At 36.8% G+C, this 19,914-nt stretch overlaps 1 protein-coding gene across 1 annotated transcript; it reads right to left on the bottom strand.

The window, feature by feature from the left end:
* Positions 1–1,370: 1,370 nt before the first annotated feature.
* On the bottom strand, positions 1,371–18,068 carry LOC129270325 (xylosyltransferase 1-like). The gene is made up of 8 exons (XM_064106052.1): positions 18,063–18,068; positions 17,624–17,826; positions 10,718–10,798; positions 9,236–9,455; positions 8,188–8,364; positions 7,158–7,394; positions 4,465–4,683; positions 1,371–4,115 (listed from the first exon to the last, which is right to left on the bottom strand). The coding sequence occupies exons 1-8, from the start codon at positions 18,066–18,068 to the stop codon at positions 3,402–3,404; spliced, it is 1,857 nt and encodes a 618-aa protein (XP_063962122.1). The 3' UTR covers positions 1,371–3,401.
* Positions 18,069–19,914: the final 1,846 nt, after the last annotated feature.

The raw sequence follows: 19,914 nt of genomic DNA, 5'->3' as shown, positions 1-19,914 counted from the left end.
TTTCTGCCTTTTTAGACTTCCATAATATAAAACTACAGATATCTATTTTTACAAGAGTTCAGATTTTATGATTTAAAGAGCAAGCCAAACTAATTCCTGATGATTAGATACATAAGAGATGTACCTACTACCTGTCACAATGTAATTATCAACTTGCAAATTTGACATTGTTATTTAATATTGATCTCATTTTTCAAACAGCCATAACTTTCTTAATTCATGTCAGATTATTTTCAAACTTTCACCATTGTTTTTTTTTTCTTCTTAATTTTCCATTATTACTAAGGCTACATTCCCCCTCTTATTCTATCTCAAATATGAACACCATATCTGTAAAGCATAAATATAACCCTGTATACTGACCATCTTCATGTGTCATATAAAAAGCAATACTATTCAGCAAACTTCATAACCCATCGAGAAAGCAATAACAAGGTTCAAACTAAATGGTCTAAGTTAACAGATATGATTTGAAAACACATTTTGTGCCATTTCATACATTAAAGAGGACTTACACTTTTTTTTAAATTCTGAGCACTTGGTTATCACATTCATTATTTGTTAATATTTTTGAAAAGGCAGTATGCAGAAGTTGACATTTTAATAGCAGCTTCTCCATTTCAGTCTGAAAAGTCCCTTAATAATTTCAAACATGATGAAATAATTCTTTTAAAACAACTGACAAGTACAAGCGATTGAGATAAATTTCAAACTGATCAAAACCTAAAAGATCATAGCCAAGTTCAAAGGCAAAAAGAATTACAAGAGCCAGCCCGAGAAATAGCGTTGAAAAGTAAATGGATCTTCCAAGGAGAGCAAGAAAGATATGTCCCTGTATCATTGCTTTCCTATGGACCTAGCGAGTCACTCGCCCTGGGTTCGAGTGAGGAATGGCCAACCTGGCTATGTCTTAATCGCCTACGGTCTAGTGCAAAGTCCTTGTGCAGAAATGGGGCTACAACATAGACGGGGAGACTGCTTGCGAGTGTGGGGAGGATCAGACGATGCAACACCTTCTGGTCTGCCCCCTCCTACCAGAGCCATGCACTGCCGAAGATCTAGAGTCTTTTAACCTCAAAGCCAGATCTTGTACCTTCCACTGGACAGGTCTTGTGTAGTGACCTGACAAGAAGAAGATTGCGAGATCTGTACCTGAAGTCACCCAATGATGTAAAGTAATCATGAAAACAAAAATGAGATGGATGTCAGACAGAAAACTCAATGAAACAATATTTCCCTGGTGCCTTCTTTTTGTTGGCAGAGGCATAAAAAGACATAACCCTAAAAATTGTGGGGTCAATGATGAGAGTTTTAAAAGGAACGTCCAACTTAATGTTTGGCTGGTTTTAACATGACTAAAAACATTGAGACACAAATTGAAAAGGTAGAATATAGATGTAGAATCTCATGTAAAGTAACATTAAAAAAGGGTTGTGCTCTTCCAGATAAACACTTGCAATTTGAACAAGCATTCATACCAATTTTTCTCTTAATCACTTTTTTTTAACTTTCTATCGGGAGAGAGTACATAAAATAGAAAGAGAATGCTGAAAGATTTGATTAGAAAAGCACTGGCAAAATTTCAAACAGTGTTATTAAGTTGTACTTGATCATTTTTTTTACAGTTCATGATTTCATTATTTCAAGTAAAAAAATAAGCCCTTTCTCTTATAGTATCAAACAAATTCAATACCAATATAGGCTTCTTAACATCATGGTACAAACATACAATATTGCTTTTTACTACATGAAAAGAAAAGCCACCATTTTGAGATGCAATGTTCTTTGGCTCAACATGTAGGCTTATAGAACAAATTCTTCTGTACAACCATCATATACATTTTAAATATCTAACTACATTAGCAGTTGACCTTGACATATCATACAAAACTTGTGAGTTGTGACCGATTTGTGACCATACATGTAGCTCATTGCTTCAGTTCAGAAAAGAGAGCAAAATTAAAATTGTGATGAAATTGTTTAGACGAATACATGTAGGCCACGATTATCGAGGGCAGATTTTTAATCTGTCGTCAGAAACCATTGTTTATAAAGATTACAGTCCGTATTCTGAAGTCGGTTTAAATTAAACCCTGGTTTAAAGTTGTGGTTTAAGTATGGAGAGCCAAATGGGGCATGAATCCCTAACAGTAAACATTCAATTATTAACTCACATGACACCCAAATTGTCCATAATTGTCTGGGAATGATAACTGAAGTATTTTCTTAATTAAGAAAGCAAAAGGAAACAAAATATCAAACATAAGAAATATAAAATATAAAAGTAATTTTTGATTTCTTGGCCTCCCATAATTTTAGTACAGAGTTAGACCGTGGTCTAAGTTAAACTTGACTTCAGAATACGGGCCTATGTGTATCAATTACTCTTGATTAAGTATATATTGAGCAAGAGTCAAATAATGAATGCATGCGTTTGTCACATGACAATAAATTCATGCTTGTTACTATAGTTTCAGCATAAATAGTCCCACTGTGTATGTTCAACGAATTTTATGTGATCAGTGGGCTCATTAATTAAAAAAAAGTGTGCTCGTTTAATGCTGTAACCATAATAACTAGCTCAAATTCAGCCAGATGCATATTATTGGACTGTTTCTCAATATGAATTCAGTGTAAATGTACACATGAAATCTTCATAAACCATATTTTTAGATCAGAGGTTAAAAAAACTACCTTTGCAGGCACTCAAGCCAGTGGCTCCTTGCATCAATGAGCACACTACTTATAAGTGTCGCATAAACAGATGTCGCTTGTTCTACAAAGCAGTTATGTTTGTCTCTGATATCTCAGCAATTTCTAAACCAATTTACTCAATTAATAACTTCAACAATTTTCATTTTTTTATTTGCTAGCAATGAAATGGTTATTTTAATTTTTAATTCACATGGCAAAGTAGGTAGATATCCAAAGCATGAACTACCCTACTACTGAACCTTACATTTAACTCATTGCCTACTGGATGCAGAGGATGCCTGAACTTCATCTAAGGGATTTAAATAATTCTGTAATCAATAGAATAAAATATAAATCCTACATTTGGTTGAGTTGGAGTCCATTTTGGAAGACGAGGAGTTTGAAAATAATACCAAGAAAGAAACTGAGTCTCAACATGACAATCTATTATGAGTATGTATTTGATCACACATATACAGACGTGTAATGATGTAGACTTCTTATCTGCAACTCCAACCTAGATACAGACATCACAATACATAAGACACTTCATCATGTTATAAATCCACATATTTCATTTCTAAACCTAGTTTTAAAAAAGGGTTGATTTGCAGTTTCTCAAATAGAAAGTATATATATATATCATTTTGTGACTGTGAAAAGTACTGCAGAATTGGCAAGCATAGAAACGGCAATATACAGTGATATCATCTAATCCTTCCATTTGGTTTTATAAGTCCAAGCTCGGACTTGGGATCTGGAGAAAGGGAGCTCCAATGCTGTTGTTCACACGGCCTAAATTGTTCGCATTGTTGTTGCTCAGCCTCCTCGTCTTCTTCAAAGTCACTCATCTTTGTTCTAATTGGTTGCGATGGATAAGATGTACAGAATGCCATGACATTCCAAAAGTGCTCTATCTCAGAGTCTATCCACTCTAACAACTCTGAGCCTTGTTTACGGGCTCTCTCATTGGCTTCTGCCAGCAACACAGGCGTGTCACGAAGCGTAAACATGTAGCGCATGGCGGAGAAGTCCTTGGAAACATAGGCATTATTCGGAGGACCGTTATTGATTTGATAACCACCTTCTCCTTTGATTGTAATGCCGTTTTTAATTGAAAGAGGTACAACAAGAAAGTCGACTTCTGTGACGATCATCCAGTTGAAGAGTAGTCTAACGGTCCAGCGACCAGGACGTAAAGGTTTATTGAACTCAGGTTTGTGATGTGTTTCCTCCCTATCGTGCTCGACGCCGGTATCAAACGATGCGGCGATGTGATCGGTGGGGTCAAACCACGTGAGGGTTACAGTGAAAGCTTCTCCTAGACTCCATCTGATGAAGATTGTTGGGTCATCATGAGGTCCAATCACCCCCTCAAACTTGCGGAAGACTCGCTCTTTGGGATCAAAGACCAGTCCAACCTATCAAAAATCGAATGACAAAATCAATAATAGTTGGATAAAAAGGCATAATGAAAATATAATTATGTGTTTGGACAGAAGCACAATAATAGCTCCCAACTAGAAAATATGTACAGGAAGTTGTATACAGATGATCAATCTTGCAGAATAGAGAACTAACCAAGATCATCACCATCAACTACAAGGAAAGTGTTCTATACCAAATACTTAATGGATTGGATACCCTTTACAAGGTACTTCCTAAATAATCAGAATGAAAATACTGTAGGACACAAATATTGCGATACTGTGTGGGAAATTCTTACTAAACTGATGTATATTAGATCTGTATCAAAGATCCAAATATTACCTCCATACTAAGAAGCCGTTTGTAGGGGCCAATCTCGTTGACTACTCTGAATTGTTTCTGAGGCGATAACCATGCTTCCATTAGAGTTGACTGTCCATTTTCTGCATAACCTTTGACCGATGCTACCAGCCCTTGAAACTTGTCCCGTTGGAATAGATAGTGGACTTGGTAGGGTTGAGGCATCACTTTGAACCGACATTCCTTCTCCTGCACACCCCCCTGCATACACAAAAAATAATAGTTCATGACAAGAATTGGGTTCTTTCAACTCTAAAATAGGTGGGGCGGTGTTGCTTTACCTGGCCCAAGTGCAGCACAATGCGGATGGGCTTTTTCTGGATGAAGGATATCAATTCATTGAGTGCTTCTTCCTACTTTTTTTTTTTTTTTTTGGGGGGGGGGATTTAGTGAATAAATCCTGGTCAGGACAGTGTTATTTTTCCATTATTATTTTGAAATAGAATGTAGTTGATATCAATAGCTGGTCAGATCTACAATATGAATCTGGGAGGCTTATCAATGGTTCCATGTGTCTAACGAAGGAGAATAAAATCCTTCAGTAATGGAGATGCCAAAATAATCAATTCAGCTTATTTCACAGACAGTAATTAAGTACAATTTTGGCAATCTATTCAGATCAACCCAATGACCTCACACCTATGCAAATTTTTACCCTAAAATGATCGGACTCTCAAGAGTTTAAAAAGTAAAAGTGTGAGTGTTTTGTATCCAAATAATGTTATGTGCTCAGAAAACATGGAACTCATATCTATCAGAAAGTTATTTTAACCCTAAATCTCCCGGGTATTTTTAATCTTGTCATTCCCGGGGGGGGGGGGGGGGGGGGGGGCCATTATGCCCCCTCCCCTTAAGATCTCAGCCGCGGATTGCGCGATCACAACAAAAATTTGCATGATGGTAGAGAATGACGTAATCTACGCAGTTGCATTGGTAAATTTCACTGAATTCATATATTTTTATTTTATATGAATTAATTATGCTAATTTATTCATGAAATCAAACTTTTTGCTCTGATTCACTTAAATAAAGCTCCTAGAATGCTATTTTTTGGTGAAAATATTCTTTATAGCATTCCTAACAATTGTGAATGAAAAAAAATCTGGTACCAAGACCGATTTCTTATGTATTTTATTGTTTTTTTAATTTCTTATGTATTTCTTTGTTAATAGCTAGAGGGTATTCATTTGTCTCGCAATCTACTATGGTCAACAAGGAAATTCGTGATCACTGATCCGTTGTGTGATTGGTCGGGCGTTTCACCAATCAGTGCGTCGATGTATGGTGCGGCCGGTGATCCGTATATACAAATACGACAAAGTTGGCGGGCTCGCTAGTTTACCGTGGGTGGGGGTTGACTAGCTGAGCGGTCCCTCGCTTGGGGCCGGGAACGATCGGGTCGGCGTGCACTGCCAGGTAAGGGGGTATTGTGCTGTCGGATGGTTCGCATCCAGAAATCGGGGATGTCGATCCCGCTGTCTCTGTTGAAGTTGTTAGGACAAAGACGTATACTAATAGCCTCCTTAATCCTGCGTGTATACCAATGTCTCTCTTTGGCAATGCAATGTACACCCTCCCAATCTGGGTGGTGTTGCTTCTCCCAAGCATGTTCTACCAACGCCGATATGTCGGTTCGCTGTAACCGAACATCGCGCTTGTGTTCAGAAATGCGTTCAATTATCGGTCGGGCTGTTTCACCGATGTAAGACCCGTCACATCCCTGGCAAGGAATGTTGAATACTACGCCATCACGTCTGTGATCAGGGATGGGGTCTTTGGGGTGTACAAGCTGTTTGTGTAGGGTGGTGTCCGAGCGGAAAACCGTTCGGATACCGTGACCTTCTAATCGGTGTTTGAGTTGTGGTCACTTTATAAAGAGTTGCAGCCGCACTCGAAAGCTTGTGAACTTGTAAGCTAGTGAACACTTTTTGCGAGAGTGATCACGAATTTCCTTGTTGACCATAGTAGATTGCGAGACAAATGAATACCCTCTAGCAATTATTTCAGTCCGCAATAATGAACCTATTTAGTATTATTTCTTAGTTTTTTTTACTTTTTGTTTTTTTATTGTTTTTTCGATGGAAATCGTTCCAGACTTAATTGTGATCATAAACAAGGCAAAATTAATTAAGTTTAACCAGTAAAAGTAGAAATAATGATATATTTATGAATTTTGGCTAATACACAATCTGCATTGGATTTGTACATGAAATCACGTTTATGAGCAATTTGGGGTGTGACATGCACTTACACAATGTTGCATAATGTCGTAACTGCGTACCCGGGCGTCACAAATTTGGTCTCAAAATTTGCGCGAGACTTGAAAGTAAAAAGTCAGTGAGCGGCGAGGTCAAAAAAATCTGCGCAGCAGATATATTGCGAAAATTGTTGGGGGGGGGCCATTATGCCCCCCCCCCCCCGGGAGAATTAGGGTTAAGACTTTAATTTTATAGTTTTGTGGTTTATGTTGTGAGGTATATGCATGCAAATTTTTGGGGTAGTCGCATGGATGGGATCAAAAGAGGGGCCATCATGCCTATAGCATGTGAACAAGTTCTTATATTACATGTCTCCATGGGAAAAAATTATCAAGGGAAACCAAACTAGTGGTCTAAACAGACAAATGGTCCTCCTTTACAGGTGGTCACTAAAGCAGAATTATAGTATTTACAAACCTTGACTGCTATGTTGATATACTTGGCCATAAGTCTCACAATGGCATGGTAGAAAGTTTTCTCTCCATCTGAGGCCACAGTGCGTGTATCCTCTTCATGGAAGCTATTCTGCCAGTAGATATCAACACCCGGTGTACCGACGGGATAGTTGCCATAAAGCCAAGTATCAAGCTGATTTATCACCTCTTGGTTAATGACAGGCTCAAATTTACGGGCAAAATATGCTGGACGCGTCGTCTGAAAAGGAATCAATTTTATAAAAAGCAAATTACACTAAGCAAAAAATTAGATGGTCTCTCGACTAACGCTAAGTGAAGATTGACATTAGATCCTTGCCTTAACCAGAAGCAAATTAGACTTAGCAAAATATCAGATGAATTCTCGACTAACGCTAAGTGAAGATTGGCATTAGATCTTTGCCTTATCCACATCAGTGCATTGTAAAATAAAGAGAGAAGAATGTACTTACAATTTATTTTAACATATAGTAATTGTTTACCAACCATTTTATAGATAAGCTTAAATACTTAATTGATCGTATAATATATTTCATGTTTACTTTTCAAGTTATAGGTGCTCATATATTTTTTAATAACCTTCAGCATTGGGGGAAATAATAAAGCTCTTCCTATATCTTGTAGGAGGCCTAATAGCAATTAACAAGAACAAATTTGCAATTTGAAATGGCTTTCTTGACATTTTGTGAGCAAAAAGCCAATAATTCATATATGCATTTTTTTTTAAACAAAAGATGTGTATTCACCCTGAAAATAGCAAGAAGCTGTACCAACACGACTTGGGGGGTGTTTCATGAAAGTTGTCAGCACTATCTAAATTGTCAGTGCTGACTATTTAAGTGAAATCCTTGCTTTTGATTGGCTGAAAAGCTCTGCCCTCTGACTGTTATTATAGTAACTGTCGGAGATAGACATCTTGTCAGTGCTGACAACTTTCATGAAACAGTCCCTTGGTCATCCAAAATTCTATCATCAAAATGACTGAAGAGATAATGAAGCACAATAAAACTTACTTTGATTTTGTAGAAATCTGCTGGTTTAAAGTCATTAGGTGAGCATCCACACCAATCCACAATCTCTTTATATTGACATTGGCAACCAAGTTTTCTCTTCCAGTTAGTCACTCTAAGATTGTTATCCACCAGAGTATTGCAGAGTTTACTGTTCTGGAGCACTGTATGGAAAAAAGACTGAAAAGAAAACACAATCATGGTTATAAAAATTACCCTGGAATGCATCTTCTGAAATTTCAGGAATGTAAACCCTCTTACAGACCTCCCAACCTGTACAACTGAATACTTGGGAAGAACTTATTACAAACAGTATCTGGGTCCCGTTGCATAAAAGTTACTACTAAAGTAACTTAGTCATCCATTGGTAACTGCCATGGTAACAATGCTCAAGAGCCAATCAAAATCAAGGATTCCATGAAAGATACCATTGGATGGCAAAGTTACCATAATGGGAAATTTTACGCAACAGGCCTGGTACTATAAGCATGTACACAAAATTCTAAGTTTTTTAAAACTATCTGACAATGTAAGCTCTTTTGTATGATCCCAAATTTGTTAAGTAAGGAGGTAGTTTTTACCTTTGAAGAAAATCAACTTTTTGTGAAGAATTACATAAATGAAAAGATTTTTAATCCATCAAACAAATAGCACCTGTAAAAGTGCAACCATTCACAAAACTGTATTCAGAATAATATTGGCAGAAACGTGGAGTGGGTGACTGTATTGGTTCTCTCTCAAATGTTGTCACAATTTTTAATTTTAAATAAATGTTTAATTTTTCATACAAAAAAACTTGATGACAGAGTAGGCTTGTTCTTTTGAATTCAAATTAACTTCAGGAGACCATTTCATTAAACAATATTCAGTGATTTTCACAGACCATTTGTTATTAAAGCTACTGAGATCCTTGCATTTGATTGGCTCAGAGCAAATTTGTTAATGAAAATCACCAAGTATTAATTTTTTTTTCACAACATACTTCCCTGGTGTCTTTATCCTTATACATTTTGTACAAATTCTGTGAGAAAGTAATGAACTGGCAGCATACCTCAGCTGGGAGGAGAGTATATTTGTAGAATTGTTTGAGTCCATTGAGCAGACTATCATTGCCTTGTGCGATGTATTTTGAGAACTCGTAATTAACAGTAATCCAGTCCGATCCGCCATCCATGTGAATGCCTTTAGGTAGCTCCCTGTCACCGATACGCCACATGTGGTTATCACATTCATAAAACAATCGGTCCAGTCCTTGCTTCTTAATGAATCGACTGCATGAAAGAATTACAGAAGGGGAAGAGGGGGAGAGAGAGAAGGAAAGTGAAAGAAAATATAGAGGAGATAGTGAGAGAGAGAGGAAAAAATCAAGAGAGAGAGAGAGAGAGAAACAGAAGAGCAAGAGCGGGAGGAGGGAAGGAGAGTAGGAGAAGGAAAATTGATAGTTAATGGTAGAAGGATAGAGAGTTAGAGAGAGAAATTAAAATATAGTAAGGGAGCAAAGGGTGAGAAGGGAAGAATGAAATAGAGGGGAGGGGGGGGGGTAAAGAGAGTGAGAGACAGATTGGCGATTTAAATAAAACTTAACAAGTATACTGATTCCCATTAAGCTAACTTTCAAACAATAGAAACAAATTAGTCTCGGAGGAAAGAGCAAAACATACAAGGCAGAATGTTGGAATTGTGAGAGATAATAGACTAGGATATTTTCTGGTTAAGTTTGTGTAAAGCAACTTAGTTGAGTATCCATCTCTTCCAAGACAATTTATACATGTAAGAGCAGACATTTTGGTTTAAAGGAATATGAAATTTTGCCCAAATGTAAGATTTTAAAAGATAATCAAACCAAGATACATGTACTTTGTTTGATAAACTGCCATGCCAGGGAGGGGGGCAATTGTGACACTCTGAACACTGCCTCGTACCCATCCACTTCCAACCTCAGAAATGCACCCTTAAATGATATTCACTATTTTCATAACAAAAATTAAAAACCTCAATATAACAAATGAGAAGAGCCATGCAGTCTATATGTTTATGACATGAACAGGAAAAGCCACTAATTCGGAAACCCTAAGTGGTTGAACAGGAAAATCCCTAATTTGATAGCCTAAGTGGTACAATTAGTGAAATCAACTAATTTGATATTCTAACAGTGTCTTTCTCTAATCTAAAATGCATAATTAACAATACTGTAAAATACACAAGCCTAAAGATGCTCGTAATAAAAATTGAATTTAAAAATAATTGCCTCATGACCAAACGTCAAATAGCGTACATCACTACATGGTGTAAACTGCATAAAGGAATGAGCAACTATTGATGTGATGAGTGAGAAACGGCTACCATCTGTGTTTTATGGGATGGGTAGCTGTTCATTTTGAAAGTGACATACATCCCCCCCTTCTCTTCCATTGTACTTGCCAACTAGACATGTATATAAATTTCTACCACAACATGCAAATAAAATGCTAAATAACAAATCTGACAACTTTCGTCTAAGAGAAGTAATAAAAGCTATAGACCTATGCCTCACCTGCTATCATCTCGACCATGAGATTTAAGAAAGTTGTATCTTCGATTCTTTGACAGAAAGCCAACCAGGAGCTCATTAGTTCTGTAAATAAAAAAAATAAAGAAATAACTGCTTAAACCTTCAATGATGCTGTAGATATGGTGCATTAAGAATAATCATCTCTATGCTATGTGAGGGTGTCTAGTTCTAGCCAGAAGAAGAGTATGTGCCTACTGCAGGAAGAATTTAAAAAGTAATTCAACAATTAATTGTAAATCCACAATACAAGCTCCCGATTGGTAGAAAATTAAGTTGTTGATCTTGATTGCATCTCTATAGACTTGAATTAGCCCATCAGAGAACTGTGCACTAAGCATGCTAGTTCAATGAAAATTAAAAGAAAATTCTTGGAATCGTCGGCAGAGCATCTCAATAACTCCTGGAAATAGATGTTCTATTTCTGCTTCACTTCCAGCTAAGGAACAGGATTTACGTTCATGAAGAATACATTTTACCTACAGAGTCAAATTCACGCTTCAGCTCATGCTACCTGAAGGCGAGGCTGATTCAGAAAGAAATTGCATGTTTTAGCTGCCTACTGAATAATAAATTAACATGATCCATAGATGAGAGATGCCTTTCATTCTCAAGTCAATAACTCTCCAATATTACTCAAACTTATAGAATATTGATGTCTTTCTTGCTCTCAATGTATGAATGAATCCATGGAATGAATCTCACGACTTTCTTTTTTTTTTTTTGGGGGGGGGGGGTGAATTTTAAGCTTTAGCCACAAATACAACAGGAATTATCGCCACACTGCATAATATGTCAACCTGTGAAATGGTTTTTTGGTTATATATAATAAATTTTCTTTAGACTAGAACACTGACAAATATTCACACTGTTTGACACAAACAGGCAAGATTCTGTAATGAAATATGAAAAAAAGGATGAGCTTGGAAATAAAGTTTTCAAATGAACAATCCCAGCAGCATGGCAAATAAGACATCAATCAAGCACTCATATGTTGACTACCAATTTATAGGCTGGTACTATATACTGGTACATTGAAGTGGGTTTCCCTGATTGCATTTATTTTTCATTTCAAAGCAATTAAATATTAAAGATGTCTGGTTATCATCCATACATCCTAGCTTCCAGGGTCCATTTCATAAAGCATCACTTCACATAACACCTATAGTATATCTGGTGTTCTGTTTTTTTAGCTTTATGATCTAGCTGGCATTAACAACATGTTGCAGTAAGGGTGTGTTTATGCTTCCATTGCGAGGACAGAATCAGCGTTTTCAAACGTTGTTTCAAAACGCCGATCGTAAACGTGGTTCTGGGAGTGCTGTTTATGCTCAACTTTTCAGAGGTGAGATCACGAACTCCAGCTGGCTTCGCATCATAATTTTCGTTGAGCAGGAAAGCGAGGTCAAATTTGGCGCGCCCTTTTTCGAAAGTTTTTTTTTTCCGAGTGTTGTTATGGGGAAGGTACGTCAACTGTTATTAAAACATCGAACAATTTCCGATATTTTAGTTATTGCATGGAGCTACTCGACATAGCCATATAATTTCTACCATGGTGAGGATAATAGTGAGAAAAAATATTAAAGTATACATAATAAGATAATAAAACATCTATTTGTTTATGCTACTGGGGCATCTGGCGATGTCTCCTCATTATAACTCATGTTACAGGTTTTTTGGTAAATCCCTTAACATTCATCGTGATGACAAATTGGAAGAGTAATACAAGTGATAGTACTTAAATCAATTATCACACATGTAAATGTAACAAGGGAGATGAGAGGTAATTCCATGGAGGTAACATGCGACCATGGAGCAATGCGACTGTATTTGCCCGCGGACTTTCATCTCAAGCATGTACCAAATGATGTCATTTAAACACGTTTACGATCGTGGTTCTGTTTACAGTTCCCCATAAAGCCTGATTCTGGTCAAACAACGTTTACAAACGCACCTTTTTGTGAGTTTCCGATCGGCGTTTTAAAACGTCATTTAAATGAAAGTAAGCATGGACGCAACCGTGCTTTGGACTAATCACGTATGGAAACGCTGATTCTGGCCTGAAAAGTGGAAGCATAAACATGGCCTAAGTCTTTTATAACTTGGGAACAGAACAGCTTTATGAAACAGTATAAAATCTGGCACTGTTTCTAATCAAACATTTATGAACAAGTACACAATATTTCAGTCAAGTAAAAATTACATTCAAATATTGGTTGAAAATTGTTAGTTGATAGATCACGCTTTACTTCAATGTATCACAGATGAACATTGTATACTTTCTGTAAAACAGAAGCAGGCTAGATTTGCAAGACAACAATAATACTTGCAATACTTGAAATTATTCTTAACCATACAATTAACTTGTATTAGATATATTTCTTGCAGCCCCCCCCCCCCCCCGACCTCAGACAAGGTCTGAGATGAAGGTACATGTATTGTCCATGGCCTAAAAATGAATACAGAAAGAAAATAATCAATCTACTCAGTCAAAAGAAATTAATTTTCATCTGTGCATAATGTATGAGATGTGGTACTGTATAATCATTCTAATTGCTTCAATCAATTTGTTACTGGGAATGCTTGATGAACAACAATGAAGAAAAATGCCTAATTTAATTCAGTTGATCTGTATACCTTGACGGTTTAGGAGAGATCAATAAGCGCAGACGCCATCTACATGTAGACGATGGCTAGCTCGCTTCAACTCTCTCTTTCTTGTAATTCTACAGGCAGAGCTGCACAAATTTTGTAATCAATCAAAAACAAAAATCAAACCCAAGTCTCGCAATTAATTGCCAATAATGAATTTGAATGATGGGCTGTTTCATGAACATGAATTTCAATTAACAATCAATTTTAAATAGAATTTCTTACAACACCCTCAAGAATCCCTTCTATTTGTAGGCTTACTAGAGCTTCTCTCTGTCAGTAAACAGTGAAATCCCCCCCCCCCAAAAAAAAAAACTATACAAGCCACTTTACAACCAGATGATTGAAGTAGTGATCTTGACGCCAATAAAAACAATTTGAAAAGAGTTGTGACAAGACCTCAGGCAATATGTCACTCTGAGCTCTGGATATTTTCTATAGGCTGAGCTGGAACTTTCTATTAAACCACTGTATGTAAAGAATGACCATGAAAATATCACAGCCAGTTTAATAATAAAATCTTATAGTATACTGGTCTATTCAGAATTAAACAAAGATCTGACAAGTGACGTTTTGACAATATTCAAACTTCCTTTGTACTGGGAATCGTCTCCCATCAAAGAAAATGGCAATTTGCCCCCTTAATGTAACAAAAAAAAGCCTTCTCACTGTAACAGAGCTGTGCTTTGATCTGTTCTCTCTATATAAGTCTAAAAATAAAAGATATTCTCTTTTACAAATTTAATCCATATATTAATGATAAAGAAGGGGGTACATCCACAACAGAAAACTTCCTCAAGCCATTGAAAGTTAATCGTCGACAGTATGTATCGATCAATAATGCATAACAGTTACTGAAGAGGCGAAGTACTTAACAAATACGTGCTAGGACATACAAGCACAATATGAACTATAAAATCAATTAGCTGTTTATCATAAGGGAAGGAAACAGTGTACACTAACGCAAACATTGCGGCATATCTACATTAAAACTCAGACCCTTCAAATATCAATCACACGAACAAGCAATGAATCTGCAATCCCTTCCAACATCTGACATGGAGTAACGTTTACCAACCTTTAAAGGAGAATGAAACTCTTGGAGCAAGTTAGCTTTTGTGAAAGCAGAAAAATCAAAGAATAGGATCAACAAAAGTTTTGAGTAAAATAGCACTAGCAATAGAAGAGTTATGAGCATTTGAATGTCGAGATCACTACTGCTATGGAGATCCTCCCATTGGCAATGCGACCAAGATCTATGATGTCACAGATGAACAACTCTCCCCTTTTGGACACTGAAAATATACCCCAAAATATCTCTTTTTCTCATTCTAATCATATGACAAACGATTCATCAATGATATAATGTTGTGAAACCTCTTTACTTGTCCTCTCATAAAGAGAACACCTCACCTTGTGATAGACTCTATAAAAGTGAGAATATAAGTGAAATAATAAGTAATGAGGGAGTTGTACGTGTGTGACATCACATATCTTGGTCGCATTGCCAATGGGAGGATCTACATGGCATTAGTGATCTCAATATTCAAATGCTCATAACTTTCTTATTATTCATTCAATCTTCCTCAAACTTTCAACAATATGTTTCTTTGATTTTTCTCTTTGATATGGATTCAGCTGGTTTCAAGGGTTTCATTCTCCTTTAATTCCCTCTCCCCACTCCCCCCCAAAAACACTTCTGTAGCCACTAACTTCTTTGGTTGGTACTTAACAAATATTTTTGATATCATCCTCCTATAAAAAAAAAGAGGCATGTACATGTATGGGACACCTGCCCTCATTGTCCCTGCTACCCCCACCCTGAATCCAGCCCCATACACCACACATACATCTCAGTATATTTTTAAAGATGTGGGAAATCAATGTCCTCTGCGTAGACGTAAGATAATTTAAGGAAGTATGGACAGAAAAAAAAGGAAATTCTTGGCATCCTCACACAGTTCAATTCATGCCAAAATCTATAATCTCATATCTGTATGTCTGTAAAATTCATAAATTCATAACTTGTCATGGATATCCCTGCCTTTGACATCAAAGAATTCCTAAACACTTTCATTTAAGAAATGTAAGCCTCCCTATTATTATTTTGTATAATATTTTTAGTGACAGTCTTGTGAATTCCCCAAAATTATCTCTTATTCAGTCATTTATTTAATTTACAGTATATCCACAATGTTTCAGAAGAGTGAATCGGGAAGAAAAATGGGTGCAATTAAGGAGAAGATAAAAAAGATGGGTCTGCAACGATCATTGATCCAAATAATGTGAGATAAATTTCTTTTCCTTGGGTAACTTCTCAGACACCTTTGACTTGAACTTGGACTTTTCTTTCTCAGGTCCTTTCTACAATGATGTAAAAACATCTTGTTTTACATTTTGTAATTGTAAATATAATTGCTTATTGATCTACTGTCATGACAATACTGATTAGGCTACTTGAATAAATGGAGATGAATTTCTATATTTCAACACATGAATCAATAAATGCAATAAATTTCAGGGACAGTCTGCCTCAACAGTTGCATACTCTCTTGAAAAGACTCATCTTTGTGAGGGTACTTATGACATGGATAGGTGGAAAAGTGTCATGTAGAGTTGTTATGGTTTTAACTGACTAATTTGATCTCAGCCACTGAGATGTGATGATTCCAGTACGTTATGACAAATAGATTGTAAGAGTTACTATTTGCTTTGTCCAATTAAATTTCTTAGCCTAGAATCACAAATCGAATTTCAGGTTTGATTTCTGAAATCACAACCAACTAAGAATTGATTGAACAAAATCAGGGATTAAATTAACATCTTTGAAAACAATGTTTCACATTTTGAAACGTCGTGTGGTCCATTGGTTAGAGCATTGGACTCATAATCGCAGGGTTGTGAGTTCGAATCCCCACTCTGCCATTGTATCCACTTTGATAAAAAGACCCAAGAGTAATATCTGTCGTCTATAAGGTCAGCCATTATGCCTAATTAACCTACATGTAGACGCAAAATGCTTCCTAGGTAATTGGTTACCAGCTTGGCGTTTACCAGCAAAATGCTGTCCTGCCGAGTTCCTATGGGAGTAATACCAGAAACAGAAACAGAATGCAGCAAGAAAAGGCATTTACCTACATTTGCCACTCTTCACCCAGGTATAGTACATGAGTATCGGGTTGGAGGGATTTCCTAGAATGCTCTAGCACCTGATCATCATAGCCATGCTACAGCCGGGATAGTACTATGGAGTAGGCCTACTTTATAGAAACACTAAATAAGTGCTAAATCGGCCTAGATGCTAATGTTGCATATTACTCATTAATATCAAACATTGAGAAAAAACATCTTGATTTCTGAACAAGGCAGCAATTACAATGTTCAGCTTTTATAAATGCTTAGAGCTATGTCAAATTATCAGAAAATGAGGAAAGATCCTCTTCTCTGGCAATTTCTCACCTTGTCCACAAAGAAGTTGTTTGGGGGGGAATTAATACAACTAATACCCTTTTTACACAGGATATTCTTAGCCCCGGACTATCGCTAACCCCGTACTACCCTTAACCCCGTACTATTTTTTTCCCTTTTCACACATGCCAAATTGTTATTGCTAACCCCGGACTAGTGGTAGCTCATGAATATTCACGAGCGCACTGAGGGGTCATTCGGGTCATATCCAAAATCGTGCGCGCTTTAAATACATTTGTTGATCATTCGTAGTACAAGTACTTCACTCGGAATTGTTTACCGGCTATACGATAGACCTAATTACGTTATTTGCTTCATTCTCATCGCCGTGTTCGCTGTTCATGAATATTCATTATGCTTACCTCTGATTGGACAACAGGGCAAGCACTGTTGAGGGGCATGAATGGGAGCGCTTAGCCCACTTTCGTTTTACACTAGCGATCTTAACCCCTTACTATCGCTCTTAGCACCGCAATTGCTGGGATAACCCTGCTTTTTTGCAGGGCCAAATAATCCCGTACTAAAGGTGGGGTTAGCCCACTTTGCAAAAATGCTGTGTAAAAAGAAAGTGGGCTAAGCTTAACCCCGTACTATAGGTGGGGATAAATGGCAATTTAGCCCCACCTATAGTACGGGGTTAAGGAAATTTTAGCGTGTGTAAAAAGGGTATTAGTATGAATCTAATAATCCAATTTTGATAGCGTGAGCAGTTATAAGGTTATTTATAGGTACTAATCTACAATAATTATGTACTAGAAGGCCTAACTTTACCTGATGGGAAAGTCTGACTCGCTGAGATTGATGAAGAAGTCCCATTTAACATCGTTCATTTGAAGCAGATCCTCCATAGCTCTAACATAGACCTGAAGTAGACTAGCTCCGCCCCAGATCGTTGCATAGCGCCAAGGAGTAATGCGGATATTGGTGAATTTCTCTGCGATGGCACTCAGCTCACGGTGGAGGTAATCAGAACGCTGAAAAGAAAAAAAAACAGAGGGCAGTTTTATAATGGTGTCGTAATGTTACATATACTGTACTAGCATTGAATAGATACAGGTGTTGTTGCATAATTATATTGGTAACATTCTCAGTAATCACATTCAGCTCATGGTGTAGGTAATTTGAACACCTAAAAACACCATTTCCAGACCTGCCAACCTCTAACTGTATTCTGTGATAAAAACAAGTGGAATGCCTCTGGCCGTCTCACCTGCATCACGCGATTCAATATAGCAGCAGTGCTGATTTTGAAAACTACTATAACTCGCACAAGATGTTCAGTGATACTTGGTTACTCTCATTTCCACGTTTTATGAACTAGACCAATACACTTATAGAGATATGATGGCAATTCAACAAATACCCCCAACGTGGCCAAAGTTCTTTGACCTTACATGACCTTTGACCTTGATCATGTGACCTGAAACTCGCACAGGATGTTCAGTGATACTTGATTACTATTATGTCCAAGTTTTATGAACTAGACCAACACACTTTCAAATTTATGGCTGTAATTCAACAAATACCCCAATTTGGCCAAAGTTCATTGACCCTAAATGACCTTTGACCTTGATCATGTGACCTGAAACTTGCACAGGATGTTCAGTAATACTTGATTACTATTATGTCCAAGTTTCATGAATCAGATCCATAAACTTTCAAAGTTATGATGGTAATTCAACAGATACCCCCAATTCGGCCAAAGTTCATTGACCCTAAATGACCTTTGACCTTGGTCATGTGACGTGAAACTCATGCAGGATGTTCAGTGATACTTGATTAACCTTATGTATAAGTTTCATGAACTAGGTCCATATATTTTCTAAGTTATGATGACATTTCAAAAACTTAACCTTAGGTTAAGATTTTGATGTTGATTCCCCCAACATGGTCTAAGTTCATTGACCCTAAATGACCTTTGACCTTGGTCATGTGACATGAAACTCAGGCAGGATGTTCAGTAATACTTGATTAACCTTATGGCCAAGTTTCATGAACTAGGTCCATATACTTTCTAAGTTATGCTGTCATTTCAAAAACTTAACCTCAGGTTAAGATTTGGTGTTGACGCCGCCGCCGCCGCCGCCGCCGCCGTCGGAAAAGCGGCGCCTATAGTCTCACTCTGCTATGCAGGTGAGACAAAAACTGTATTTTTCCCCAAAAAAGTGTATTTCATAATAAAATGCTTGGTGCACTCGCTCATCGCGGCGCTCAAGCTGCATGCAAGCTAAAATGCGCACTGCTCTTGCAGATGAAAAACAACAACATAACAAGTGTATATCTTCACCTTTTAAAAATGATTGGGAAAAAAAACAAGTTACCTGAAATTACATTGATCTAATAACCATATTTGTGTACGTTTTATGAAATAGAGACATATAGAGATTATTTTTCTCAATAAATTATGATTTAGTAAAAAAAAAAAAAAAAAAAAACGTACTGCCGTATTTTGGTTGCAAAAACGTACTAAATACGGCTGAAAACGTACTGGTTGGCAGGTCTGCATTTCAGGAAGCAGTTTCATAATGATGTTTACATGGTTTACAGGAGACTTAAAAAAAACAATTGTAAATTTTGGTTTTTTTAAATATGGTCATTCAGGCTTTATTGAATTACAGGAATACTCATATTCATTTTGTTTCTCGGCAAAAAGGTATCAAAGTGGCAAATTATTAATGATATGAAAACAAATAATAGAAATGCTCAGTGCATCCTGGGTCAGTATTCATGAAATATAGCAGTATTTCAGGGGAGTGTAAGTCTGCTGTATCCAACAGTTACCATGTATTAGCGCTTCTCAGTCAATCAAAATCAAGGAAAGTTGTCAGATCTGACAACTTGTCAGATGGTACTAATAACTATTCAAATTAGATTTTTGTCTTTAAGCTAAAAAATATTTAATAAAAACTATTCACATGTCAGTCACTTGTCAGGCATAACTACACAAACAGCTTTGTGAATCAGTCTCCTGTGCCGACATCATATACAATGATTCTGACATCAATCCAGCTCATATCTGGAAGAAATTTGCTGTGCTTTTGTGGTTTTTTTAATCAGATAAT

This window comes from Lytechinus pictus, chromosome 10, assembly GCF_037042905.1.
Source record: "Lytechinus pictus isolate F3 Inbred chromosome 10, Lp3.0, whole genome shotgun sequence".
In the NCBI taxonomy this organism is placed as follows: Eukaryota; Metazoa; Echinodermata; class Echinoidea; order Temnopleuroida; family Toxopneustidae; genus Lytechinus; species Lytechinus pictus.
The sequence above is the reverse complement of the archived record's forward strand: the minus strand, read 5'-3'. Positions and strand labels throughout refer to the sequence as shown.